At 47.3% G+C, this 27,585-nt stretch overlaps 2 protein-coding genes across 2 annotated transcripts; one reads left to right on the top strand and one right to left on the bottom strand.

Moving 5' to 3' along the window:
• Window positions 1–2,774: 2,774 nt before the first annotated feature.
• Window positions 2,775–11,627, top strand: tex2l (testis expressed 2, like). Its single transcript, XM_030098222.1, is given in 12 exon segments — window positions 2,775–4,169; window positions 6,062–6,262; window positions 6,843–7,155; window positions 8,073–8,160; window positions 8,162–8,327; window positions 8,447–8,596; window positions 8,666–8,765; window positions 9,181–9,316; window positions 10,210–10,347; window positions 10,666–10,875; window positions 11,258–11,378; window positions 11,472–11,627. Coding segments are annotated over 12 exon segments (3,174 nt in total).
• Window positions 11,628–23,195: 11,568 nt separating this feature from the next.
• noxo1b (NADPH oxidase organizer 1b) lies at window positions 23,196–26,277 on the bottom strand. Its single transcript, XM_030098395.1, has 8 exons — window positions 26,129–26,277; window positions 25,933–26,013; window positions 25,762–25,834; window positions 25,491–25,674; window positions 25,211–25,413; window positions 25,012–25,125; window positions 24,801–24,918; window positions 23,196–24,620 (listed from the first exon to the last, which is right to left on the bottom strand). The coding sequence occupies exons 1-8, from the start codon at window positions 26,198–26,200 to the stop codon at window positions 24,062–24,064; spliced, it is 1,404 nt and encodes a 467-aa protein (XP_029954255.1). The 5' UTR covers window positions 26,201–26,277; the 3' UTR covers window positions 23,196–24,061.
• Window positions 26,278–27,585: the final 1,308 nt, after the last annotated feature.

Here is a 27,585-nt window from a genome sequence, read left to right as displayed (position 1 = left end):
TGAGATCCTCTCTGTGTTGGATACGCATGTGTGGGTTTTCTCAAAGATGTTCCGCTGTGTTTGACTTTTAAACCGAACAACAAGCAAAGGAACAAATAAGCATATCGATAAAAAGATGGTGTGTCTTCTGACTGGAGACAGCAGTGGGTCACGGAGACGAGCCCGCTGGGAAACACAACCCACCAAATGTTGGTTGATCCAGTAATCCGACTGTGTGATTTGTCAGATTTGACAGTAAAACCCCTGCATTAATGTTAATCTGAGATTGTTACTGTTTGTGTCTGATCACTGCGTGGCACACACACACACACACACACACACACACACACACACACTGAGTCACAGCCATGCTGTTGGGTTGATGCTTGGACCGAGTCGGAGTGAAAGCGATCGATTAGACATGCAGCAGAACAGAAGATCGTACATGTTGCGTACATGCAGTCGCCACATGATCGCAGTCTGTGTTTCACATGCTGGATCAGGATCCTGAAATAAATGATTAGTCCCACATTTTCCACTTTAACATCTCGTCCTTCTCTCGAGTAAATCACAAGTTATTTCAGCTTCCTTTGGTTTACTTTTTATTAAATGAAGTAATTTTGATCACCAAAGTGAAGCTGTCATCCATTACTTCACAGATTCACTTCACAGCACCTGTCCTCTGAAAACCTTGAACTACTGGCTACATTCTTACTATCAGGTCACAGATATGTAGAATCACGAGAGGAGTCGTGTAACACTGGCCAAGAACGCAAAACCTGAGATGCAATAATTAAACCTTAAGAGGAATGCATGTCTTTAAAAAAAAACTTGCATTTTGCTCATCAAAAACAGACATCAGCAAAGAGACTTCTAAATGAGATAAGATGACTAAAACAACCACCTGCCCAAACCTAAAATAGCAAAAACAGCTGGAAAAAGATAAGAAGTTGTTTGAGATGGAAAATCAAGAGTCAAAACATTTCAATGGAGAAAATAGCTGAAGTAGCTACAAAGAGTAAATCACTTAAAAAGTTCATGAGGAAAAAAAATACAATTAAAAATGTCAAAAAGCGTCAAAATTGTGAAAACTGAAGTCGCTGACAGAAACGAAATGGCTTTAGAAGAGAATAAAAACATGAAACCACCTAAAGAACTACAAAAAACTCCTGTCCTATGTTCCAAATGTGAGTCCTGAAGCTCTGTAGCGAGTAGCGTGAAGCTAAACAGACCGAGGAGTGCATGGATGGATGGACGGCTCGTGCAGGATGTGCCAGCTGCAAATGTTTTCACATAGAGTGTTAACTAAATACATCTAAATAATCTGTGCTATCTAAATCTCAGTATTGTGAACACTCACCAGCAGTTTCTCACTAATCACTGAATGCTGTTTCATGATATTTAGACTTGTAATTTTGTTTTGATTTGATACAAACATCCTTCAATCCTCCTCACTCCACAATGATTTATTTCTTATAACCTAAAGGTCTCATGCAAAAGGCCGACCTATGGCTGCAGTGGCAGATTTGAGAACATATGGATTAGGGGAAAGGAGAAAATCCTCCAGCATCTGGAGGCCTTACAGAGTCGCCTTCCAACACAAATTAGAATAAAGCAACGCCGCCACGGGAACACGCCGCAATCAGCTTGGACTGAACGTCTCTGGCAGTTCATCTCATCTAATGCATATTTGAGCGCATTTGGCACCTTGCAGCTTCTGGTCCGTCCTCCCACCCTGTGAAAAGCTGCACGGGGGATCTAATGCCGCCTGGCTGCATGTGTGTCTGCTGGTTTTATCTCCCCACACTCCATTTTGGGCGAGAGCAGATTAGTCAGAATCCACCAGCTGCTGTGGAATTGGTTGAGATCGTGCCACGCAGCGTTGTAATACAGTTACGTAAACGCGGCCGGCGAGAGGTAGGGGTTTAGGTCGCATGAGGAGCAGGGCACTTGACCCAGAGAGACAGCGAATAAAGGGGTTACCACAGGGCCTTTGAGCAGAGCTGTTCTGTCACAGGATCACAGTTGGTAGCACTCCAGCTCTCTGCTGGTGTCATTTTGACAAGTCGGTAGGTGGTGGCCGTTTCATGTGGGAACGCGTAAGCTGATGACAGAAAAAAGCCTTGCGTGGGGGGGTTTGGGGTGCTGACAGGGAGAATCTTTGAACTCCCCTCACTGTTCATCTCCAGGTTATGTAAGTAACTCTGTAAGGAGCTCAAGTAGACTTCAGAGAGGGTTTCTTCAGCTGACAGTCTGCTGTTTGGGGGCTGAGGCTGGCAGGCACACTCCTCATTCCCCGGGGGGGTGATTTTCCTATGAAAGATACATTTCTGTTGCGAACAAAGCCTTTTGCTGTCATGACAAAATCGTTCTCAACTTTCTGGTTTTTTTTTTAGCTACCTAATGAGCCCTGAAAGGCATCAGACCCCAGCCCGAGCCGCCCCAGTTCCTGAGACATCGGGGGGAGAAAGTCTGTAAAGCTCACTCAGCATGTGCAGCGACAGCGACGCGAGAGGTGCTCGCTGGGTTGTGATTCAGGCTCACTCGTCTTCAGATTAATGCAGCTTTCCAGAGCTACATCACATTCACACATTAATGCGCAGTTGGCTCCAGTAAGCAGTTTCAGTGAACATGACGCACGGGCATGGAAACGATTTTCCTCCTCCCTCTCTCCACAGCTCAAACCCTGACAGCTTCTGTTTGTTCCGCCTTGTGAGTGTGTCTGACCTCCGACTGCATTTTCTTCTCTTTCAGTGACACATAGGTGCCTTGGCTTGGAGATGTAAAGTCAAGAAATGGCAGAGAGTGGAACAAATGCATCGCAAAAGAAGGAGGACAAAGCGAGAGGAGGCTGCAAGTCTCTCCAGGAGCCCCAGAGTCTTTCGCCGGCAGGTGCCACCAACCAGGGGACCAAAAGGCATCTCCCCCGCGGGATCGTGATCCAGCTGACCGGGACGGAGGGGGAGTGGGACAGTCTGGATGACAATGAGCTCATCTTCTCTCTGGACAATGACGAGGACAACCCCTCCATTTCACTGGCCAAGCAGAGGCAGCTCTCGGACGAAGAGGACAGAGGGTCGCAGTCTCCGGGCTTCCACGTCCCTCTTTCACCCTCATCCCCGAGTTCCCTGGGGAACTGCTCCGCCACGGGCCCCAGCTTCCTCTCTCCTGGGCCTTCCTCGCCTACCCACCGGCCCTTGGCAAGCCTGGTCAAGTCCCTCTCCACGGAGCTGGAACCGAAGGAGGGCTCCTCCCTCAGACCCAGGCCCTTTCTGAGCCTCGTCAAGTCGATCTCCACGGAGATCTCCCGCTCTGAACCCGAGGTGTCGCAGTCGAAATCAGACTCCCGCCTCAACCTCCACCTGTGGAAACAGCTCACCCAGCAGAAGACGCGTAGCAATGGCGACTCTCGCACCGCTCCCCCGTCTCCGAGCTCTCTCTCGCCCAGCGGAGAGGGTCTCAAGGGGGGGTTCTTCAAAATGGAGCTAGAGGACACGAAGAGGAAGCTGTCGGAGGCGGTGCACGAACCTCTGAGCAGCATGTTCAGCAAGATCATGAGAGAGGAGAGTGGCGGCAGCCCCAAACACCAGCACAAGACCCCGGGGGCGCACCAGGCGAGCTCCAGAGGGCTGGGGCGTGACGGCAGCACCGACACCACGCTCTCAGACTCTCCCGTGAGAAACACCCGGAAAACTGACGCCGACGCTTTGCCTGTGTTCGACTGGCCTTCTGTCAGACATCCTGGGAGAATCCAGTGCGCGCCCTGCCCCGTGCACCACCACAGGCAGCCTCGCAAGGACGAGGATCTGGAGATCTGCACCGACGGCGACGTGATGCAGGTGCTAGCAGTTGAAACGCGCAGACGGACAAGAGCGTCACCGGGTCCTCGACCTGGGCCGGCGCCCCCGGCGAAGGCCCCCCCGCCGCCTCAGCCCTCTCACCCGCTGCCACGAATGAGCTTGTTCTGCGTGGCGGTCCTTTCGTACGGATACTTCATCCTGCCTCTCAGCCCGTACTTGTCCGGCCTGGCTCTGGGACTGGCACTGGGGTTTCTGCTCGGGCTGCTGCTCATTAGGATGGGCTCCTCCAGGACCAGCCGCCCGGATCCGGCTCACCGACCGCCACCGACGCTCCTGGGAGAGGAGATTCTGACAGGTCGCAGTGACAGCACCCAGCCCGAGGTCCTAAAGGTAAAAGGATGAAAGTTTACCTTATGCTCAGCTGGCTTACTTGAACTTTAATATTCACACATTATCAGAATTTTTTTAAATGAAAATATCTACGAAACTGAATATATAGGAAAACTGTTTTTGTCTGCACAGTACAAAATTAGCTCTTATTCCCTATAAGAGCTGAGCTGACCAGCAACCTGTAGCTGCTTTGTGAATATTTGAAGCAATTCTGATCAATTACTTTGGATTACAATAAACAATTAATATAATTTCTTCAAAAATGGCACAAGGAAATGTCAATGAAGTCATTTTCACAAGCTGTGTCGTGGTGATAGCAGGAGGAGAAGCAAAACGGTGACATTATCAAAAGAGCACCAGTCAAACCTCAAATACAAATGATGTGGGAAACATGTCTGAAATGCCACATTCATTCCAGCTACATGTGTTAATTTGAAAAAGGTTACAGTTTTCTTATCAGTCTACACGTGTTTTCAGTTTCAGGCCCTCTGGGAGACAGAAGAAAGAAAAAGCACATGCTTCATGTACTGTATGTCACCATGAATTAACTCTCCAGTTACATTTTTTTGATGTCCTAAAGGAAAACAGACATAAACAGCGACTGATCTGATGGATACAGACACACATACCTACTGCCAGGATGTACAGTGACAGAGTCTATCATCGTAAAATAATACTTCTATGATTGGAAGACTTTGTGAAAAGAGCATTTAAAAAAAGAAAAGAAAGAAAAACATGATTTAAAGGCCAAGAACACACGACCCAGTAGTTTTGTTTTCCTTCATTTCCACTACAGTGGACTCGTTAAAAATTCTGTTTTGTCTGTGTGGAAGATTGGGAATTTATTTCAAAATCTCTTTAGTAGTAACTCAATGATTCTACGTTTTTCTTTCCACCATGCTAATTTATTTTAAATAAAGTCTATACATCTCTTTAACTCCCGATTTGAGGCACACAGCTCCAGATGTGAGGCGCTGAGAGCACAATTAAACCTTCCAGAGAGGATGGTGGTGGTAATTCCTGTTGCTGTCTGAGTTTGACTCGGTTCAGCCGGAGAGGGCAGCCACGCTGTCAGGGCCACAGCCAATTACTGTGGGAAAACAGGCTGCAATGAGCTGTAATTTGTCAGGCTGTCTGGGTTTAGAGCAGCGGAGATACAGTTTTCTGCCCATCGCTGACACGATTCCCTTGTTTGGCTATTGAGTTGGTCTTGGTTGGAAAGTTTTTGAAAAGTGAAAGTTATCTCGCCTAAATGGAGGCTTTTTATTTTCATACATCAGCATTTCATCGTTGAAAAATTGACTTCAGCTCTCTGTGGAGGAGAATCAATCGTATGGCATTCGACCTATTTACACACTCTACTGTTCTCTCTTTACAAAAACAAACAACAGCTCCAGCTAGTGGCCTAGTAGACCCAGACCCCAGAAACTACTGTTCAGCTAACTTTTCATAGCTGAAGCTCAGCAACATCTCATTGACTCATTTTGTTTAGAAATCATGTTAGATCAAACCCAAATTTGATCCGATCAAAATAATCCCCACGGGGATTTTTTTCTTTTCTGAACTGCGCTGATTGCAGATTTGTTTTTCATATTTGGAATTGGACTTATTTTTGCTAGGATTGAACCCTCCCTTGTGTTTGAGCCAGACAGAAGATAATTATCCCATCTAAACCTTGAAAAATGAAAACGGAGAGAAGCTCATCAACGAACACAGACGCCGATGATTGTCTTTCTACCAGGCAAGAGTCTGGGAAACCACTGAGCCACGGCTTTAGCAGAATGTTGCTGCACATAGCTTCACACTATAAGTCCTGCTAACGTACTATCGTGACTGAAAACTTGGAGCTGCAGCTGCTGAGTCGGATCAACTCTCACTTTCTGTGTTCTCAGGGTTGGATGAATGAGATTCAGGACTACGACCCGGAGACCTGCCACCCGGCTTTGACTCACTCGGTCTACGCCACCCTGGAGGGCTGCTCGCTGCGCCTGGACACGCCGCGCACCAGCGTCAGCCGCAGGGCCGCGTACGACGAGCGGGTCCACGAGGCCACCTTCGTCAAGTCACGCTGCTTCCAGCTCGCAAAGAGCCGAGTACGACTGACGACTTCATTCACAGCTGCGTTCATGCTGTTACAGTACAAGGCAGCTTCTGAATGTCTGTCTTCTGTTTCTAGATTTGACTTCTGACTGGAATCAGTAATGTTTGTATTAATGTGGCAGTAGGTGGTTTTTAAATGAGGTTTTATTGAGTTCTGTTATTAAAAACTGAGGCCCCATTTACACGAGTTTCAAGTGAAAACGCATCATTTTACAGGTCTTTGTTTCAGAAAACTTTTCTGTTTACATGACACCGATCTGAAAATGATGTCTGGGAGTCTTGACACTCTGGAGGAAAACATTGTTAGTGCCTATCTACTGGAAAATGTGCAGAGGAACTATTCAGGAGCATTTTAGTCAGCAGAAGTTTTGTGTTTTCACCTGAAATCATTGTCATGTAAACAGGAAAATGGGACTTCAGTTCTGCCAGAGTTCTATACAAAACTGCATTTGCTAATTTACTGAATCTGTAAAATTTATGCCATCTTTCAATCTTTCCACGTTCTCGTGTATCTTAAAGCTGAAAGCAGAGTCGCTGTTTGTCTTCACATATTTACCTCTGGGTTCTCTGAAGGTGTACCTGCTGCCCCCTGTGTTAGCACGGAAGAGGGTCTGGAACCCAAAGTACCCCATCTGCATCCAACTGGCGGAACCCCAGGACGCCGAGGGGGGGCGGGCGGAGGAGACCCGGGTGGAGGAACCCAACGCCGGTCAGAGTGAGGACTCCTCCAAGCAGACGCCAGAACCCGCCTTCGTTCTTTACCTGTTTGGACGCACGGGACGAGAGAAAGAAGAGTGGTTCCATCATCTGAGTTCTGCTTCGAGGGACTCAGAGAAGGAGAACGAGGCGGACAGACAGAAGCCTGGCAGATGTACGTCCAGATTGGGTATGAGAAACGTTATTAATGCATTAGAGATTGGAAGGCCTCTAGATGAGGCATCTATACAAATGCTGTATATGTGTGTGCATGTGCGTGTGTGTGTGTGTGGATTATGGATTACATGCTCCAGTTCTTTGCATTACAAAGCCAATCCCTTTCAAAGGGACACAGTCTGACTGTTGTTCAGGGTCCCGGCATGGCAAAGGCTTCAGAAAAAGACAACAGCTATTGGAGACACCAGCCTTGTTTTAGAGAAAATTAATCAGATAATAATTCCCACTGAAGCTCTAATTCTTTTATATAGTTTCATTTAATGATTCAGTTTAAAAACTCCTGATGAGTCGGATTGACGATGCTCCAGTTTGTGAGCGATCGGTGACATTTTGAGACGATTGTTGTGAGTGTTTGTCGCTGTGCTGTTGAGAGCGCCGATAGCAGCCTCATATCTCAGCATGCAGAGAACAGAGCGGGACACTTAGCCGAGGATAAAGGCAGCTTTAAACCGGCACGCACTGGAACATTTTGCAGATGCTTACAACCTGCAGAAAATCCAGCTGGCATATAGCAACTCGTAAAGATATGGACGCAACACTTAATCTCTTTTGACGCTGACTGGATCAAACGGGGAAAATAAATAGAATGGTGAGGTACGTTTGTCGGCCTGCGTGGATCCAACATGTCTGTTGGTTTTGGATCCGTGCAGGAAATTCAATATGTGCACGCAATCTCACCATCCATTTTTCTGCTCTGTAATTGTTGAACTATGCAGAAACAAATGAGGAACGTTAGACTTACCAGGATGGTCCCAGGAAGAGCTGATGGAGCCACTTGGATGGTTGTCGAACAGTCTTCCAGGACTCATGACCCTCTTCAGTCCAACACTCGACCCAAACCAAGCGTTTGTGTTTCCTGTGTTCGTCCAGGTGAGCAGGCGCAGAGGTCTTCGGTCCAGGTTCACGTCCCGAGCAGCAGGGGCTCCAGCAGGGTGGGCAGCAGTGACGACGACGCCCCCCCCGACGCCCGCCGCCCCCTCCCCGGCCCCGTCCGGTCCAGCCAAGGGTCTGTCTGTGCTGGACTATCCCAGCTACATGGCTCGGCTCCTGGCTGGAGACGAGCCGACGCCCCTCTCCAGCCCTGGAGCCTCCAGCACAGAGCCGAGTCCCACCATGCGAGGAAACGTAAGTCTTCCCATCAGGTAAAAAGCCGTTACAACATCTCAGGCGGGAGCTCTGGCTAATCTTCCTGGCTCTGAAGGAGATAACGGTGGACTTTAATTACACCTCGCCTCCTCCTCCAGTGTACCTGCGACGGAGCAGAGTTCCCCTCGATGAGTCACACTTCGTGGATTAACGCTTTAATTGGTCGAATCTTCTGGGACTTCTTGCGAGAGAAGTGCTGGGCCGACGCCGTGTCCCACAAGATTCAGAAGAAGCTCAGCAAAATCAGGGTGAGAGCGAATTCCGTGGACGCTGCCGACCGACAGAAAGGTGAACCGTCAGTTCTCTTTGTCTTGCAGCTGCCTTACTTTATGAACGACCTGGCCCTGACGGATCTGGATATGGGCTGCTCCATGCCACAGATCACCGCTACATCCAGGCCTGAGGTCAACCACAGAGGTCAGTGCGAGCTGAACCAAACCAGCCACAGAGACAAGGTTTTTAAAAAAAATCACGACAGATGAAGGGTAGCTACTGAATTTTTCAGAGCGTCACATCAGGTCTGGTAATCTCATTGAGCTGAGGCAGCTGTCACCGTTTGGCCTTCCACATTTAGAGCATATCTGTGTGTGTGTGTGTGTGTGTGTGTGTGTGTGTGTGTGTGTGTGTGTGTGTGTGTGTGTGTGTGTGTGTGTGTGTGTGGAGGGGGCTTGTGTCAGGGCAGTCGAAGGTGTGTGACCTCCTGGTTTTTCCCGTCGCTCTGCCCTGCTGGGATGGTCACAGTGAGCCTCCCTGGTCGGGCTGTTTCCAAGCTTTGTCTTCCTCTTTGTCATGTGGCCTGCTCTGTCTGCCCTGTTTGCGGCGCCCCCTGCAGGCCTGTGGCTGCAGCTGCAGCTGCTCTACACCGGGAACCTGCAGATGACCCTGCAGACCAAGTTCAACCTGTCCAGGCTGGGGAAGGAGAGCGGGCCGGACACGGTGCACTGCATGAGTGACAGGGGCAGCCTACGGTCAGCTCTGCACACACACACACACACACACACACACACACACACACACACACACACACACACACACACACACACACACACACACACTCAGCTGTCCGCTCATATATTATTATCGTCTGTATTTAGCCACCTCCTCTCTGGCATCTTCTTTTCTTGTGAATAAATGGAAAATGATAATATTAGCTGGCCTGCAGGAAAATGGAGTGTTCAGCAGTCCAGCCTTGACCCCCAGTTTGCATGTTCTTGCTGTGTATAGCACAAGATTAATAAATCCTCCCCGTTCTCCGGTCAATAAAATAAATAAACAGAATGTGAAAATAAAATCAAACACCTGGTGCTTATTCCACCTTCTTCTTTTCCATTTTCTCTCTACCAATATAAATACTGTTTAATTCAAATGCTCAGTAATAGTGAAATATATCATGTTAGTTGCGACTAAATTAAGAAAGAATCTTCAACAAAGAAATGCTTGAGGCCACTTTTATACAGAAGACATTTGAACCAGGTGCCAGAACAATGAATCATGATGGTGAGAGTTGGATTTTCTTTCATATCTGACAAATAGTTGCAGACAGACGGCTGCACGCTCACACACATACACACAAACACACACACAATGTACAGAGCCTCACATGACGTTAATCACCGTAGACCTTAAACCCGCAGTGGCAGGGATTAAACTCTGGGAAAAGCTTCACATTTGCTGTATTTGTACCTCATCTAAAGCTAAATACCAAGACAGAGAAGTTGTATATTCCCACTGCAGATACTTCCTCCCGGAGCAAGCAGAGGTTTTTGCTGTTAGACGGTGAACAAATGATGATGGAAGATCCTTGATCTCTTCCGGCATCGGCCCATGACGCTGTGGTTTTGGTTTTTCTGTCTGAAAGCAGCTGCCGGCCCGTCCTGAGTGTGTTGGCGGACAGTGATGAGGAGTCCTCCAGCGCTGCTTCATCTGATGAAGAGGATCTGCTTCTGTCGGAGCCTCAGGGTCCGGTCGGGGAGAAAGGCTCCACGCCAGCGTCTGAAGGGTCGGTAACATGTCCTGTTACACACAGGAAGCAGCTCTGACGTATTGATCCACATGAAGACATGGAAGAATGAGTGTGTGGGCAAACAGAGTGAAGAAAGAGAACGTCACACCTTGAAGTGTTACTTCTCCCCGTCTGTCTTGTGAATGTTCATTTATAAACCGTTCCGGCGCCACACTCCAGATGGCTGCTGCTTTCATTTCCATTTCTCATGACTTCCTCTTGACTTCGGCTCCCGATTCTCAAATCCGCTGACAGGTTTCCAGCTCTCTTTAATGCTCAGCCTCTGCTCTCCCTCCCCATAATCCTCGGCTGCAGGACGGGGGGCGGGAAGACCGGCAGGAAGATTTTGAGATTTGTGGACAAAATCGCCAAATCCAAGTACTTCCAGAAGGCGGCGGAGAACGAGTTCATCAAGAAGAAGTTTGAGGAGATGTCGAACACGCCCCTGCTGCTCACTGTGGAGGTCCAGGAGCTGTCAGGGACCCTGGTCATCAACATCCCTCCGCCCCCCACTGACAGGATATGGTACGAATGGATCAGTCTGACTCCGATCAGAGCAGATCTTCAGTCCAGCTTCTGAGAAAGTCTCCTCCACCACTTCAGTTCAGCTGTGATTTGTTTATATATATATATATATATATATATATATATATATATATATATATATATATATATATATATATATATATATATATATATAGTTGAGTTGAGATAGAAACTAAAGCTGAGTTCGGTTTTCCTCAGAAATCCCGGCACTGCATGCTTTTTAACTCCAGACACTCCCACAGCATCTCGCGCTCGTCGCTGTGACTCACGGCTCGGGCCTCACGCTGATTTACCCACCCGCTATTTTTATCTGAGTTTAAATGCGGCAGAAGAGAAACAGTCGGCTCATGTCGTGTTGCAGGTACAGCTTCTGCGAGCCGCCGAAGCTTGACCTGCACGTCCGTCCCAAGCTGGGGGAGAGAGAGGTGACCTTCTGCCACGTGACCGAGTGGATCGAGAGGAAGCTGCAGGACGAGTTCCAGGTGGACGGAAACGTCAAATCCTTCTCTCTGCTGTGGAAAATAGAATATGGGGTTTTCTTGAAAGACTTTTCCTCTGCTTTACTCTTCTCTCAGAAAGTGTTTGTCCTGCCGAACATGGACGACGTCTACGTGCCGCTGATGCACTCGGTGGCGGACGGGCCTCGGGCCGAGTCCCGCCGCTCCCACAGCTCCTCCACAGAGTCCATCGAGAGGATCCCGCCTGAACCCGGCGCTGCAGAGTCGGACTAGTGCCTCACCGTCGACCACGGAGGGAACGCCGGCCGTGTGGAACGGCTCCGTTACAGTGCTGACCGACAACTACAAGTGTTTCCTTCTGCATATGTTTACATGTGAACGATCCCTATGAGATTATGGATTTATATTTATTTATTTGTTTAATAATTTAATGTTTACACGTAGTTTTCTTACTAAATGATGAGATGATGGACGTTATAAAGTAAAAGTTGTAAAAAAACACCTGACAGTTCGTGTTTTCTGTGGAATCACAGCTCTGCTAAGGTCATCTAGCCAAGAGTGTGGCTGCATAGTTTTTTTTTAATTTGGAATTGGTTTATTCTGAATTAAGTAATTCAGAATTATAGTCTTGAGCTTGGTGTTTACATGAGAAAAACGAAGGATTAAATCCTCTCTCACGCCGGGGTCTGCGAAGCGTGGCGAAGTCCCATGTAAACACACTCACTCTGTTTTCGGTTCGTGCTGCTACATGAGGAAGTCCCAAATGAACCTCAGCTCTCAAGAAAAAGACACTGATGAGAAATCTGAGTCACTCAGGGAAATGTGACAGAGTTATTGACAAGGATCACTTCCTCAAACACTAATCTGTTCAAATCAAATGGCAGGTGAGGCAAATGCAAACCATTAATGATTAAGAATAAGGCCCAGTCACTGTTTGCATGTTCTCTCTGAGGATATGTTCTGGAAGCTGCAGCTTCAGAACACAAACTTCACTTTTTTTTTTTTTTTTTAATGACATGTCTGAGCTTTTTTTTTTTTTTCCCACAACCCTACATCAACAGCTGTGAAATGTTTGAATGGAGATCAAATAACCGTGGCTCGTCGTCTCAGAAAGCACAGCTTCATTTAGTGGGAGCGATCAGGTGCGTATTCAATCGGGGGCAAATCCGCCTTCCTACTTTAAACTCTGTACAAAGAAATCTCCTCGAAACACAAAAGAGAGCAGATAAATTTAGCAACTGCTCCAGCTGGCCTAGAAATGAAATTACTCCTGAAAGAGAATATTTAATGAGGCGAGGATTAGATTTAGCATGGGTGGGACGAAATATGAGGAAACTGGTGAAAAAGAAAAGGGGGGAAGCAGAAAGAGAACAACAGATGGTTTCTGATAAAGACAGGAAGAGATCAATGATCTAAAAGTCTGGATGGGGAAACACGATTCGATTGTTCAGGAGAAAGAAGCATTTTCTTCACGTGAATGTGAAATCACATGTCGGAGGAGGCGTGTGTCGGTGAATATTTACATCATCCCTCTTTAGCCATGCTTTGGGTTTTTCTTTAAAACTGTTAGGAGGTGCAGATTCAAGGCATCAGAGAAAGAAGTGATTCCACTGTGGAAGCCACCAACACTGAGGGAAACTGAATGATTTAGAGCAGGTCCCACCACAAACTCAGCAAGTTCCATCAAAAATAATCAATGAATTCAGAAAAAAAAGGTATATTTCACAAAACAAACAAACAAACAAAAAAAAAAACAACTAAATGAATAGCTGCTGAGTCAAAAAACATCCGAGCTGGGCAGTGATAAAGGGATATAGTTGGATGCCCAAGTAGAAAGATGCTTCTTTAAAAGATACTATTCAAGAGTGTTGATGTAAATGAGCCTCATCATTTACCACAGACAGGCAGTAGAGGGCAGCACTTGTTCATTGTTGAGACTTCTACCTTCCTTCAACATCACTCCTCCCTTCCACAGGAGAGATCCATATTTCTAATGAATCTATAAACCCACTGATTACACAGTTCAAAGGAAGATTTGTCAAGACTTTGCAAAACATTTTCGACTGTTATTGTTGCAGAAATGTTGCTTTTTTTTAAGATTCCTACTGCAGAAATGAAAGCATAATTACACAGACAACGCCCTATAGCAGTTTATAGAGCGCTTGTATTTACCTGAAACTGCACTTTGAGCAATCAACTAATTTCTTAACATTTTTATTGGAGATCTTCACGGGCATGCCAGAGCAGGAGACTTGTTTTTTTTTTCAATTTAAGAGCCTGGAACTGCAGCAGCACTTGACTTTATGTACAGATTACATCCATGTAAGCTGAATTTGGAGGTTATGCAAGCAGGAATGTGTGGGCTGTGACCAGGAGGCTTTTTAGCTGAACTGGTGATTAAAACATTTGGTAATTCACCTCGGAGAACTGGCTTTGAAGCGCCGGGGCGTTCCTCTGCTCATTCTGCAGTTCTTCCCTGAGGTCAAGGGAGGCGGGGAGAGCACACACTCATTTTAGCTCAGGTTAAAGCTCAAATAATGACGTAAAAAGGGAAAAACACTGGTAAAAGGAGAAAGGTATCTTTACCGGTAAGTACGTTTTGCTCAGAGGACTTGACTCATCTTTATTCCCAACAAAAGGCAAACAAAACAAAAGTCCACCGGGTCGCGTGGGAGCCATAAATGAATACTGGAAAGTCCAGAACACAGACTGAGCAGCAGGAAGAAGCAGAACTCAGCTGTGTGTGGACGACGGTCATCAGGCGAAGACGATCACACACTGAGGAAACAGGTGAAACACATCATGGTGGAGCAGCAATCAGACACCAGTGGGGCAAATCAACCAGCCTCAAGCAGGAACCGGTTTTAACATAAACAATGCACTCCGCTTTCCTTTTATTAAAAAAATAGAAGTCTTAAAAAAACACCTTCTAAATTAATTCTTTTCAGAAATATCAAATACCAGATAGATACAACAGAGAAATGACTACATAGACACATTTCTACACAGATATTATAACGAGACCTGATGTTCCAGATGTGCTGGACTGGATTCGGGTCTGGGGAAGGATCGGGTTGGTGCAGAACATCAATAACTTCATCATAGAGGATCTGGAGACAGACTTCAGCCACATGAGGCCGAGCTGCCAGGCTCTGGCTCTGCTGCTCCTGATCCTCCTTAACGGTCCTGCTGCTGGGCTGTTGATCAACCAGTTAACCTTATTGTTTTAGAAAGAACGCGTGAGAGAAGACGTCATGAAGCAGACTGTTTTGAAGTTGCAGCTGATGCCTTAAAGTCTTGGATTTTACCGTAAATCCATCTTAGTTTTTTTTGGTGAAACGAGTCGGTCCAAGTTTCTGATCCTGTTGTTTGTCTGGATAACAAACAGCCTCCACTCCTTGTTTCTGCAACACAATTCTTCTATTGTTAAGTCTTCGCCTTCGCAGGGCAGAAAGGAGCACGTATGCAAATATTTCAAAGTTCTTTTTCTTTAGATGCAGGGAAAACATTTGAAACAAAAAACACCTCAGGTATCAAAGTATAATCCTGCATTGCAACTTGGGTTTTATTTGCTCCACTCTCCTCCTGTGTCACGTTCCTCACATCTCATACATCTGAACACGTCTTTAACAACCTGTTAAACTTAATCCCAACCATCAAACCATCCATCAAAAACACTCCCAGTAACGAAGCACGTGTCCTCACTGCAAATTATAGCCTGAGTTAATGTATGGAACTTCTTATGAGTCAGATCTTTGGCACTGTTCAGCATAACAAACTGTTTTGTGTTGTTCTTTTCCCCTCCTTATTTGGTATCATTGATGTTGAAACCTGCTGTTCTGATTGGAATGTGTGCAAGTATGAAAAAAACAAAAAAAACAATCCCCACCAAGGAACAGGTTCTGGCAGTGGAGCGTTTCCATCATTTCATCACCGCTGTAGGTTAGAAAGACTCCTCTCCTCCTCTCCTCCTGATGGAGTTTATGCAGCTGGAGTCAGATAGGAAGAAACTGCAGAAGCACAGGGAGAACATGCAGAGCACACACAGAACCATGAGGTCTCTGTATTAATTCAGAATATCCACATTATTTATTGCAAGGCGTCAAGAAATGTCCAGGTCGTCCAACAATATCAGAATATCAGAGAACCGTGATGCATTGACTGTTTTAGGAGGAAAATACTGATGGAGTGAGAGTCACTAAATCTCTCTGGACAGAACTGGGTTTATTTTCAGGGGGACGGTCGAAAAAGTTGCTAATAATAATAATAATAAACTTTATTTATATGGCACTTTTGGGACCATTTGGGGGTCCTGGTCAGCGGTCTGGCTGCGGAGTTTTGGACCACCTGCAGGCGATCCAGACGCGCTTTGCTGAGGCAGGTACAAAGTTTCAGTAATCCAGACATGATGACACAAACGCATGGATTAACATCTCCATCTCAGCTTGAGACACGATGGGCCTGAGTTTGGCGATGTTCCTCAACTGGAAAAAGCAAGAGCGAATCAGCAGTTTCACATGTTGATCCAGAGTCAGAGCCTGGTCCACAGTGACCCCAAGAATGTCAACGGAAGGTTTAATCATAGAGGTATAGGAACATAAACCATCTATGATCCTAGGGACAAGACTTGGAGGAGCAGAGATAAGAAATTCAGTTTGGTCAGAATTCGGCTGCAAAAAGTTCTAAGCCAAATTAGCAGGAACACAACCAGATAACAGAGAGGTGTTAATTACAGAGAGCACCGCGGGACCAACTGACCCAAGAACATCTTTAGATGCTGGAAGGACATCAAGAGAGCAAGAGGAAGTTTTCATACGGTTAGCCAAGTCAGAGAGTTGATGGGCGTTGATGAGGATCTGCAGCTGTCAGCGGTTTGGAAGAGGCACGTGGACGCGAGTCGATCAGCGGAGGGGTGGATGAAAAACATGCACAGCAGCATGCCGAAGGCTGCGGCCGGAAGCTGCAGCAACGCCGCCGCATTCTCCTCCCTGAGAACTGAAACCCGAGCCGCACGGCTGGAAACCGCTGGAGATCGGGTTGCAGCGCGCTCAAACTGTTTCATTGTTTAAATCACAAATAGATTCATAATTTGAGTGACAGTCATTAAGAAAGGGGGAAATAACGAACAGAAAAACAGAAGCAGAGTGAAACTTCATCCTGAACAGGTTCACACCGACTCCAGATCAGAGAATCACCTGATCCTGCTGCTTTCCAGGCTCCACGTGAACTTTTGAACCATTCATACACGTAAGATAACACCTTCACACTCGGAGTGTGTTTGTGTGTGTTGGAAGCTAATGTGTGACCCTAGTTGCTCCCCTGTCGGTGTGAAAGTGACTCAGGAAACAGAGGAATGTTCCAGTATTTCTTCGTTTTGTCTGACCGGTGACACACGAGGACAATCTGACCGGCCTTCAGAATGCGAGACATGTGTGACCCCAGGGCGCAGCCTGATGACGGGGATGCTTCCTCCACCGTGCCCCTGGAGGTCCTGTCATGTCCGCCTGCAGCTGCTAAAAGTTCCATTTATGCTCGGCTTTCAAATGGGTTTTTTGAGGGTTTTGTTTCTTGCTCACGTCAAAATAATTCTAAAAACTTTCCAGTTTTACCAAATTTTAAACTGAAGTATTGTTTGAAATCTGTGAATCATGAGGATTTAAGTTTTTTGTGTAATTGTAGCGCTGCAGTGGTTTTTCTGAGATTTAACCATGGGAACTAATTTCCTGGTGCAGATTAAATTCTCTGCATTTTAGCTCAGTTTGGTGTTTTTCGGTTGTGTACTAGACGACATGCCTCTCTCAACCAAAGAGAGGGTGTTTTTCGTCTGGGGCCTCTTAAGGCCGTCATTAGACGGGCTGAAAACAGGAGGAATCGCCTCAAACGGCCGTGACTCCTTCCAGAAAGCATGCGGCGCCAATTACATCGGTTCTCAACTCCCAATAATCTCTCTCGTTTTTTTTTCCTGTAATCGCAAAATTATATGTATGCTGTGTAATCCGGACGCGAACGTCGCAGCCCGTGTGGTGAACAGAAACCGCACGTACGCCGCGGCGTGACGCGGCGTGTCCGCAATATAATCCTCGGCACTTTCCTGGCCCCTTTGCCAGCTGGGGAGGGTTTCAGAACAAACTCACTCTCAGTTTCCCACTTACTTACTGTAAATCCCTCACACACACATGCATGCATGAATGCAAGTACGCACACGCACACGCACACACACACACACACACACACACACACACACACACACACGCGCGCGCCTTCTTGTTCATCCATAAAACTGGTCTGGTGACAGTAAAAAGTGTGACGGCAGTGTTGTTGTAATAGATAACTTCTAATCAGAAGTAGGCTACTGAGCAATACCCCGCTGCTTCCTTGTCGCTGTGTGGAAATGCTGAAAACCCCGGACAATAGCTGTCCTCCAAAAGTAAACGAATGATTCACTGTGATTTCTGAAAAGAGACTTGGAGCGAAGGCATTTCCTCCTGGAGGCAGAAACCTGCCGGTCAATGCCTTTTTGTCTGTTTCTGTTGTGTTCTTAGTAAAATACAGTTATTGTGCTCAACAGTCGCATTAAGGAGCGCTGCTAGTGCGCGGTTTGAAATATTTATACACTTGATTGCGTATTGCCTGATGAGAAGCAGGGAATTCCCCTGACAAGGTTTTGAAAACTAAAAAATCCTCTCTGTGTGACGAGCAATTAAATCTGTTTGTTCAAGACATCGCTTCCATTATTCAATAACAACTCGACGACGCTGATTACTTCCTTGTGCTCCTTCACTCTATCATTATATAAGATTGAAAACATTGGACCAGATAGAGATGGATCTCATTTCAGGCATAAGATTGAGACGTCTGTGGCGTCTCGGCGGTGTGGGAACTCCAGCTGAAGGCGTGTGTTGACACACGTCCGAGCCTCGCCTGAGGGCGTCCAGCCTCATTTGTAGCACCCTCAAATGGAATTCTCACAAAAACCGAGATAAATAAAGGGAGATTTGACACATTAGAGCTTTAATGGAGATGGAGTGCCAAGAAGAAAGAGCAAAACCTGAAAGTGAACCAAACATGTTTCCAATGAAAAGGATGACAGGTCTGGGCGTAAATGTTAGCGCTTAGCCACGCTAGCCAGTCGCTATTGACTACCACTGAGGCGGCAGCGGCTGCTAACAACATGTACAATACAGGGCGTAAAATACAACAAGGATCTGAAGGATCTGAACCATCAACGCCAACAATGTGACAGAGTTTCTCGTTCCAGACGGGTTCAGAGCTGGAGAGGGAAGTGGACGTCCTCCACCCCGTCCTGAGGCAGGCACCTCCACGGAGCGGCCGAGGCCGGGGTTCTGGATGCACGCTGGGCCTTCTGTTGCATCATCCTCGTCTCCCTTCCTGTTTCCAGGCGAACAGGAGGAGCGGCGACTGCCACCGAGATATTTAAATACATTAATGAATTGACAGATGAGGAAGTGGGCGTGACGCCACTTGTGCAGCAAAAGAACAGCGGTCTGGAGGTTTGGCCCATCAAGAGACAAACTGAGTCGAGGCTCATCTGGAATCACTGAACCTTCAGGCAGCCCGTGGGTTTCTGGGATTTCGGTGCAGGAAGAGCAATAGAAAGGAGGTTTAGCATGGACTCCAGGCCTCTGAGCACCGAGGCAGGAGGACTCCTACCCGCTGCCCTGCCTCCATCGTCTCTGGACGCGGCGTCTGGCTCATCCTGGCTTTTCTCGTTAGACCTGTGCAGTGGGTGCTGCCAGCTTCTCACTGGGTTAGTACGATATTCCACCTCAAAGATCGTCTGCTTGGCCTACTTCCATTAGGAGCTCGCGTTTCAGGAAAACCGCATACCGGCAGAAAATGTTGCTTGAATTATTTGCTGTTGTTTCCAAGCCGATCGAGGTTGACAGTCTGACCTCCTTTCTAACCTCCTCGGTGTGAACGTGACTCCTTAGCAACAGTTTTGGGTATACAGTCTGCTCATGACCTATGAAGGGCGCCACACCCGCTAATAAAACAAGGCCCCTGGCTTTGTGTTGCATTTTGAGCCACGTTTCCATTATATTTAATGGGCCATAATAGTGATCATTTTCACCCATTTTGAAGGTCATGAAAGCGAAAAATGAATCACAAAACAAATCTTTGATATCCTTTAATCGTAACCGGCGTGAAGAAAATTCAACTTTGACGTCAACTTTTTAGCATTCTGTTGAGAAATTCACAATACAGCACATGAGTGGAACCACATACCCACCCGTCCACCCGTCCATTCACCCGTCCATTCATCCATTCGCCCGTCCATTCATCCGTCCATCTGGACTGTGGGAGGGAAGAGGAGTGTGGAGAAAACCCACGATGCGTTCAAGATGTTCAGAAGTCTCCGTGAAACTTTGCAACTTCCTTGTCGTCACCAAGGAACCCAGTTGATCAATTCTCACTATTAACCTTTGACAGGAGTCAATGTCTTGCAAAAAAAAAAAAAAACATCCATCCTTCCTTATACCGGTAATAAAGTGCAACGCGGACTCAGCCTCAAGGTTTCCTGATGGTTACAACAAACAGGAGCACTCCTCACTGTCTTATTATTAACTTTTATTCCAGTTTGTGGAGAAACAGTAAAAGCCGGGTGTTTCCCCTGTGTAGTGAAGTGTCACGTACACGCACAAGTTCAGAGGCACGGCGCATGTGCAAATTCTGCTATTATCATTTTAAAAGCTCATTTATGGACACTGCTCACTGTCTTTAAAAACTGCACTTTAAACACATTAAATTGAATTATCTGACACTGAGACTTCGTGACGTGACAACAGGATTGGAGAAATATGATGCAAAATGCAAAACTCTTCTTTCGTCTGTCTGTGTGTTAATAAGCCTGACATGTAGAGACAGTTCACTATGAAGGGTGCACACACACACACACACACACACACACACACACACACACACACACACACAGCACTGCTTGAAAAAAGAAACCAGTGGAGCAATTCCGGACAAAACCTCTCAGGAATGTCACTCTCCTTCAAACCCTCTTTTTAATTTTTTTTTTTTGTTTTTTTGTTTCTGGAGCAATTAAGTTCATGCATTGAAGCCTTTCGTGAGCGTCACGGGGAAACTCTGCTCTGCAGCCCTGCTTCCTTTTCACCGCTGTTCACTGCTTCTGTGTCAAAGTTCTTCACGTGAACGCCGTCTGGAGTCCGGCCGTCATAAAGACCAAACCCTGCCGGGCGTCTTTCGCCGTTATCCACAGTGATGAAACATTACGACAGCAGCAGATTTGCTCTATTCTCGCCGCCACGCGTGCGTCCGTTTGAGGCCGAGGACGGACTCAAACCTGCTTTTTGATCATTAGCACACTCCTAACGGCAAAACAGCAGCGGCTCGCCAAGTCAGGTCGGGGCAGTCGGTAACTGAAGCCCTGGAACTTTTCCATTATCAGGAAAGTGTCTCACGCACACACACACACACACACACACACGCACACACACACACAGAGTAAATACTTCCGGCGGAGCTCATTAGTTTTGAATTTAGGTTAAGTTTCTGTCATAAATGTATGTTTTCTATTTGCTGAACATGGACTTCGCACTGTTGACGGTTGGTGGAGTAAAGATTAGTCCTCATTAAAATTCTTCCTCCTTTCACAGCCTGGCCCTCTTTTAATTCAGCTCTCTCATTATCAATAATTCACTGCACGTGAACTTGACCCAGATGTTTCAGTCGTAGCATTTCAAACATAACTTCATGCATTCAAAAATGTCCACAGTTCACCTCAACCACACAGTTTTTTTTTTCACCTTCTGCTTCAAATGAAGAAATCTTCAATAAAGAAATTCCTCTGCACGCCTGTCGTAAAGACCAAACCCTGGAATGTGTCTCTGATGTCCGCTCAAAATGACGAAACGTGTCGAAAATGCTGAATTCCCAGGTGGATTCCAGCAGAGCCTCCCGGCTGTTTGGGAGAAGCGTTAGTGAATTCCTGAGTGAAGCAACGCGGACGCACCGAGGGGAAGATATTCCTGGAGAGCTCTCAGGTGTGAGGAGAATCACTGCCGTGACATAACCCCGATTCATCCAGCTTCTATGATGTTAATTCCTCCACAGGGACGATTTCCTATTACTGATATTATGAACCCACTAAATACTACAGAGGACGTCACTTGCTTTTAATTATTTTATTAGTCCTTAATCTTTTTTCCTTCTGTGTGATTGCGTCCCTGACCCTGACGGTTTGGTGGCCGTCAGCGTTTGAACTGCTGCCTACTTGTTTTCCTCGCTCTGCTCTGCAGCCGGACGCCGGTTGTGTGACTGCTGTTTACACAAACCGTCCCGTCGCCCTCACGTCACGTTCTCACAGTTCTTGGGCAGATTTTCTGGATAATAACCAACTATGCAGGTCTGTGTCTCTCTGCTGAAAGTGATCTCCGCGATGTTATCGCTGCACTCTCTCCTCCGGAGAGCTTCCCCTCGCCCCACTCAGCCTCTTGAATGTCGTGTTTCTGCCTTCTCCATGACACACTTTCCTCAGATAACACCTCTGACGGTGAGCTCTTTTTTCTGCTTGCCGCCGTCACGTGCCAGCGGATGCTGCTTCCCACATGGGTCACCACAAAGTCAGCAGCTCCACGGTTTGGACTCGCATGCTGGATGCTGCACGTTCTGCCTTCAGCCTCCTCTTCACATTTCGGCAGTGACATGCTCAGCTTGTCATATTAAGGAATCTCCGAACCGTTGATGCCTGCAGGCAGCGCTGCTGACGCTTGACGTCACGTAGTATTGACTGAGTTGAATTGGGAATTTTTCATGTGTTCGTGTACGGGCGCTCCGTCCAGTCTGGGACCCGACGCTGGGATCAGTTCTCAAAGCATGACAGACGCTGGACCTGGCAAAACCCTGACATCTGATCTCACACTGAGGGAATCCCACTCTGCAGGCTGGAGGAAGATAAATGATGTTCAGATTTCTCTCACAGAGCAGGTGTTGCTACAGGACCAGGTCTACATAAAAGCTAACTGGTGTTCAGTTGGAACGTCAGTCTAAGATCTGGACTTGTCTCATCCGTTCACCTCCTTTCTAGTCGAGATGATGTTTTTGGTGCAACGCAGAATGAAAAACAGCCAGAGGGCATTCAGAAGCATGACTGACACGCCCTACAAACACGACCGGCTTTGTGAACTTAATTGCACTATATGCCCATAAAACTGCCTCCCTCTGCACATCAAACAGGCGCTGGCCTCCAGCCGTCCCACAGGAGCTCACCTCAGGAATCCAAAACAAATCGCATTGTTTGAATCACAGCAGGAAGGCATTTTCAATATTGCTCCCTCGATATGGAAGCGATGAGACGTTTTTTTTCTGTCAATCCCTGCATTGTGTTGGGTTTCTTCAGCCGCTGAGCAGAAGTTACTGATGTTAATCTGCATCGTCAGACAGATCCGGGTCGGACTCCGAGCTATGCTCGGGTCCTTTAAGGGCAGCGGTGCATGCATTTTGTGAGTTTTACATGCTTGTTGAGTGTTTTCAACTCTTGCATCGGAGTGTAACCAGACATAAAGATAAGAAAAAAACACTTCTGAATGAACAAAGCGAGCCGAGCAGCTCCCTGCTTTGACGTGACGCTTTCTAGAATGCAAATCTGAATTGGCAGATTTACTTTGAATTTAAAAAAAAAAAAAAAAAAGAAAACATGCATGAATGGAAAGGTTCCACTCCTTTCTGCCAGAACCTCATGCCATTTGTAGTTAGACTTGAAAAGTGATGCGAATCCAAACACACACACACACCCCTCATAAAGTGCTCATGAATGACAGACTGCTGCTCACTGAAGTGCAAAATCAGGCTTTATTGACCTTCAGATATCTTGTGGAAATATATGAACATTTACAGGATACAAGACACAAACAACAGATTACAAAAACAAACCATTTAAAAAAAAAAAAGAGCCAGGTTTAGGAAGGATACCTGCACGAAGCTCCTCTCATTTCCCACACCCGGAAGGCTTCGTGCCCCACATCAGCAGCTAATTAAACGCCTGTTTAATGGCCCTGAGGCCGAGCACTAAAGGCTCTGCATTGTTGTTGTTGTTGCTGCTCCTACTTGCGTCACAAAGGCGGTTTTCCAAGGGCCACAAGGTCAATTGCTTTACAGGCTGACTAATCGCACATGTGTGAGAAGCGTGGCGAGTCGGTGCCTCAACCCTGAGTTCTGAGCTTTGAATCCTGGCTGTGGAGGGAAGAGGGAAGACATCCAGCGGTAAAAAAAAAGAAAAATACACACTAGCAAACTCTAAAGGTGCGAGTGTTCAATGCCTTCCTAACGTTGAAAGCCAAGACAATATTAATGCATTCATGTAAAAAGTTGAAACAATACAGTGCAGTAGAACCGAGGACTTCGACCGGAGGCTGAGAGGAACGTGAACGCTTTAGCTTCGCCCATTTCTCTTTAAAATGCTTCACTGAAGCTACAATAATCTCAACATGGGTGAAAAGTGAAGACGCGGCGCTACATTTGATCGACAATTCAACATTGAGGCGTCGTTTTTTTTTCCTGTATTCAGCGGACATTAAGTCTCATCCACACTACCGTCGCTTCTATCTTTAATCAAGAGAATAATTTATTTAAAAAAAGAATAAAAACCAGACGGAGACTAAACGTGTTGGAGCTGAAGTACTTCTAGAAACCAGAGTCTGATTCTGAACTCCTGAGCCGCTTCAGCGGGCGTGGACGCCGTCAGACGGCAGCTGGAGCCTGGCCTTGGTGGCCAGCGCCGCTTTGCGGGTCAGGGTGGTGCAGCGGGTCAGGATCTCCTCGGTCTTGGGTCTGGGAGGCACCCTGGGCGTGGCGGCGGCGGTCTGGGCGCCGGAGCTCTGCGCCTCTCGCCGCTGGCCCGTGGAGTCGTCGCTGCTCAGGGAGAAGTCGGAGAAGCTGGTCTCGGCGCTGGTGCTGCTCATCCGCCGCGAGTCGGCCTCCGGCGCCGGGGCGTCCCGCCGCTCGCCCGGCTGCTTCCAGGGCTCGGACAGGACCTCCAGGGACCGGGCCTTGTGGAGGTGCGACACGGCGCCGGGCTGGTATCTGGACGGCGACGGGAAGACGTCGTCCGGCCCGGTTTCCCCTCGGACGCCGGGCGAGTACGACGCCTGAGAGTTCCTGCCGGAAGCCAGGTTGAGGGCGGAGCTGTGCAGCGTCCGCTTCACGCTGTAGACGCCGGCCCGCGGGTTGTTGTACGGCTGCAGGTACATCGAAGGAATGAAACCTGCCTTGCTATTAAACCTAGGACAGGAAACGCAGAGAAAGGAAGCGTCATTGAAGCCTGTCATTAGCTGTACCCTACACATCACACAGGTAATTAGATCTAATCCCTCGCTTTCTGGATACACAATGAAACCCCGGCTCAGCCTGGCTTCCTGTCCCCACTGTCAATAACACGGCGGGCGATCGAGGTCAACATACCTGATGAGCCACCAGCCATTGTCAGACTTCCTCAGGACTTCGACCACGCCGCCCATGGGCACGGACACCTCGTCCGCCTTCGTGGTGGAGTAGCTTCTCACGGCACAGTAGAGGGTGCCTGAGGAGGAGACGCCGGCGTGAACACCCAGACTCCACCCGGCTGAACGGGACCCCCCGCCGTTCGTCGTGTGAGGGCGGAACCTCGTCTTACCTCCGCTCAGGAACATGTCGTCGTCGTCATCGTCCTCCTCTCCCTCCCACAGTTCCAGGTACGGCGCCGGGAACCAGGCCAGGCGCTTGTCCTCCTTCTCCACCAGCCACCAGCCTGCAGGAGGAAGCAGCTCGGCATGAGAGCGGATCTGGAGACGGGGGTTTGAAACCCTGAGCAGGCGCACTGCCTCGGGACGCACCGGTGGGGTCTTTGATCAGAACGTCCAGCTTCTCGTCCAGGGCGACCTTGAACGGGCGGTTCTTGGTGTCCTTGGTCTCGTAGGGCGCCACGGAGCGGTAGGTCTGCGTGACGAACGGGTGGGTGACGGTGCTGGCGGGCTGCAGGGTGGAGGATCCGCCCCCTGCCCCGCCGGACAGCTCCTCGGACAGCAGGATCACCACGCTGTGGCGGAAAGCAGCCCGGTTAGTCCTCCACCCCCTCCTGCTCCGTCAGATCCTCGCGGTCAGCCAGACACCCACCTGTTCCTGGTGAAGTCCGACTGCACGTCGTGGTCCTTGGCGTTGAAGAAGCGCGACACCTCCAAGCTCTGGGTCACATCGGGGGCGCACTTCATGAGCTTCTCGCAGTAGCTCTCCAGGAACTTCATCCTGTTGACCGACTTCCTGGAGCCTTTCTGCGGCATGCTGCTCTTCCTGGCTTTCCCTGGAGAAACAACAACAGGAGGTTTTCAGTCACCGCGCACAAAACGAATCCTCCAGTCCGCCTCCTGTTTATCCGAGATAATCTCACCTCTGAACTTTGGGATCATTCTGTCGTTCTTCTTGAAGGGATTCAGGTTGGGGAACCTCTTCTTCAGATCTGCCTGTGGGGAGAAACAGATAAACAAACGTTTCATTTCTGGAGGAAAATCCAGAGAGGAGGTAAGAGATCAGCAAGCGTGGAGGATTTTCTCTGACTTACATGAAAGGTCTTGAAATCCTTGAAAGACCTGTAGATGATCACCTCGGCTTCATCCGACCACAGCACAGAAACCATGAACATCTGAAGAGAGTTTTTTTAAAAAAAAAAACAGTCAATTACCATCAATTAAAACTGCAGCGTGAATGAGAGAAAAAAAAAACAGTCTCCAGGAGAGCGGATGGCAGCGTGACAGTACCTTGAGTTTTGGAGAGTCTCTGTGGACGCTGCCCAGCACGCGAGCGCTCAGCACGAAGCGTTGGTCGATCATGGCTCTTCAGGATGACGAAGATGAAGATGAAGATGAAGATGAGGAGGAGGAGGAAGGAGCTGCTGTCGGTCTCTGGCCTCCAGTCTGCGGCTGATGTGCCTCCGCTGCCCGGCGCGAGCTGCTTTATACCGGCGGCAGGAGGAAGAGGAGGAGGAGTCCGGGAAAAAACACCTGCCAGGTGCGGTCAGAGATGCAGCAGGCCCGGAGGGCGTGGCGGCGGCGCGCACGAGGAGGCGGCGCGCACGCGGCGCGCAGCCACGCAATGCGCGCATCCCGGTAATTGGGTGAGAGAATGCGGCGGAACCGGTACCGGTACTGCTACGTCTGCTGGAAACTGCTGCTGCAGAGGGAGAAAAGAAAACCTTCAGAACGTCACGTAAACCTTAGTCTGCAGGACTTCTGCTCTGCCGGGACTTTATTTTATTTTATTTTATTTACTTTTGTTTTCAATTTCGATTCGAATATAAGAAATCTATTTTTCTTTCAAACTTCCGCTTCTTTCTTTATTCTTTTTATTGCTATTTTTAAAATTCTTTATTGTTTGTTCATTTCTTCCAGACACGTTAACACAAATGAACAGAAATATAAAAACGAAGTGTTTACTGGATTAATAAATAATCTAATTCCATGAATGTTTCTGTGAGTGTTTAGACACAGACACACAGAAAACACATATATTCAGTTCAACGTGTCTGAAAATGTATCCACCTTCTTCAATTTTCAGTCATCAAATTTTATTCTTTTTCTCCCTGAAAATGTAAGAAATATAATTTATACCATTTATTTTATTTATCAGCTTTAAACATGCGTGCACAATTACAGTTATCAATCAAAACTTTTTTTGTACTTTAAAACGAAAAATATATATCTCCGTTTATTTATCATGCAAAGTGCAACTTTTCTTTTTTTTAATCTTAACGCAGCATATTTCATTGTTTGCTCTGGGGAAATGTGTTTTCAATGTGCACATTTCAGTTTATTCACTTGAATTGAAAACAAAATCCAAAGCAAACCCTGGCAAAGTAAGCGGGGAGGGGGAAATGGTGTGAGTCAGACTAAAGAGAAAAATGAATCTGTCAAAAAGAGAATATAAGAGAGTTTACATTTACACACAAGTTTTTACAAAATGTTATATTTGCAGCATTTAGACACAAAACAACTCACAGTGCAACAAAGTGAATAAGAACAAGCAGGAATAATTAATAGAGTCTAAGTTCATTAAGATAAAGGTAATAAGATAAGTTAAAGCTACTGTTTAGTGGAAGGTCTGAGCAGATGATCGTGTTTTCAGGTCTGATTTAAAAGAGGAGAAATGTGTCAGCAGGAGGTTTTCTGTAAAGGAGAGGAGCTCAGGTCTGTTTCAGGTCCTGGGAGTCTTGAAGGCC

Source organism: Salarias fasciatus, chromosome 8, assembly GCF_902148845.1.
Source record: "Salarias fasciatus chromosome 8, fSalaFa1.1, whole genome shotgun sequence".
Lineage (NCBI taxonomy): Eukaryota > Metazoa > Chordata > Actinopteri > Blenniiformes > Blenniidae > Salarias > Salarias fasciatus.
This window is presented reverse-complemented; position numbering and strand designations above follow the sequence as displayed.

Bases quoted from the DNA above. Each gene is read 5' to 3' on its own strand.
- noxo1b (XM_030098395.1), bottom strand. From the start codon at position 26,200: ATGATCGACCAACGCTTCGTGCTGAGCGCTCGCGTGCTGGGCAGCGTC. The intron at 25,414-25,490 runs GTGGGTGTCTGG...TTTCCGCCACAG, and splicing joins TCGGACTTCACCAGGAACAG to CGTGGTGATCCTGCTGTCCG. The intron at 24,919-25,011 runs GTAAGACGAGGT...TCTCCTCCTCAG, and splicing joins CGACATGTTCCTGAGCGGAG to GCACCCTCTACTGTGCCGTG.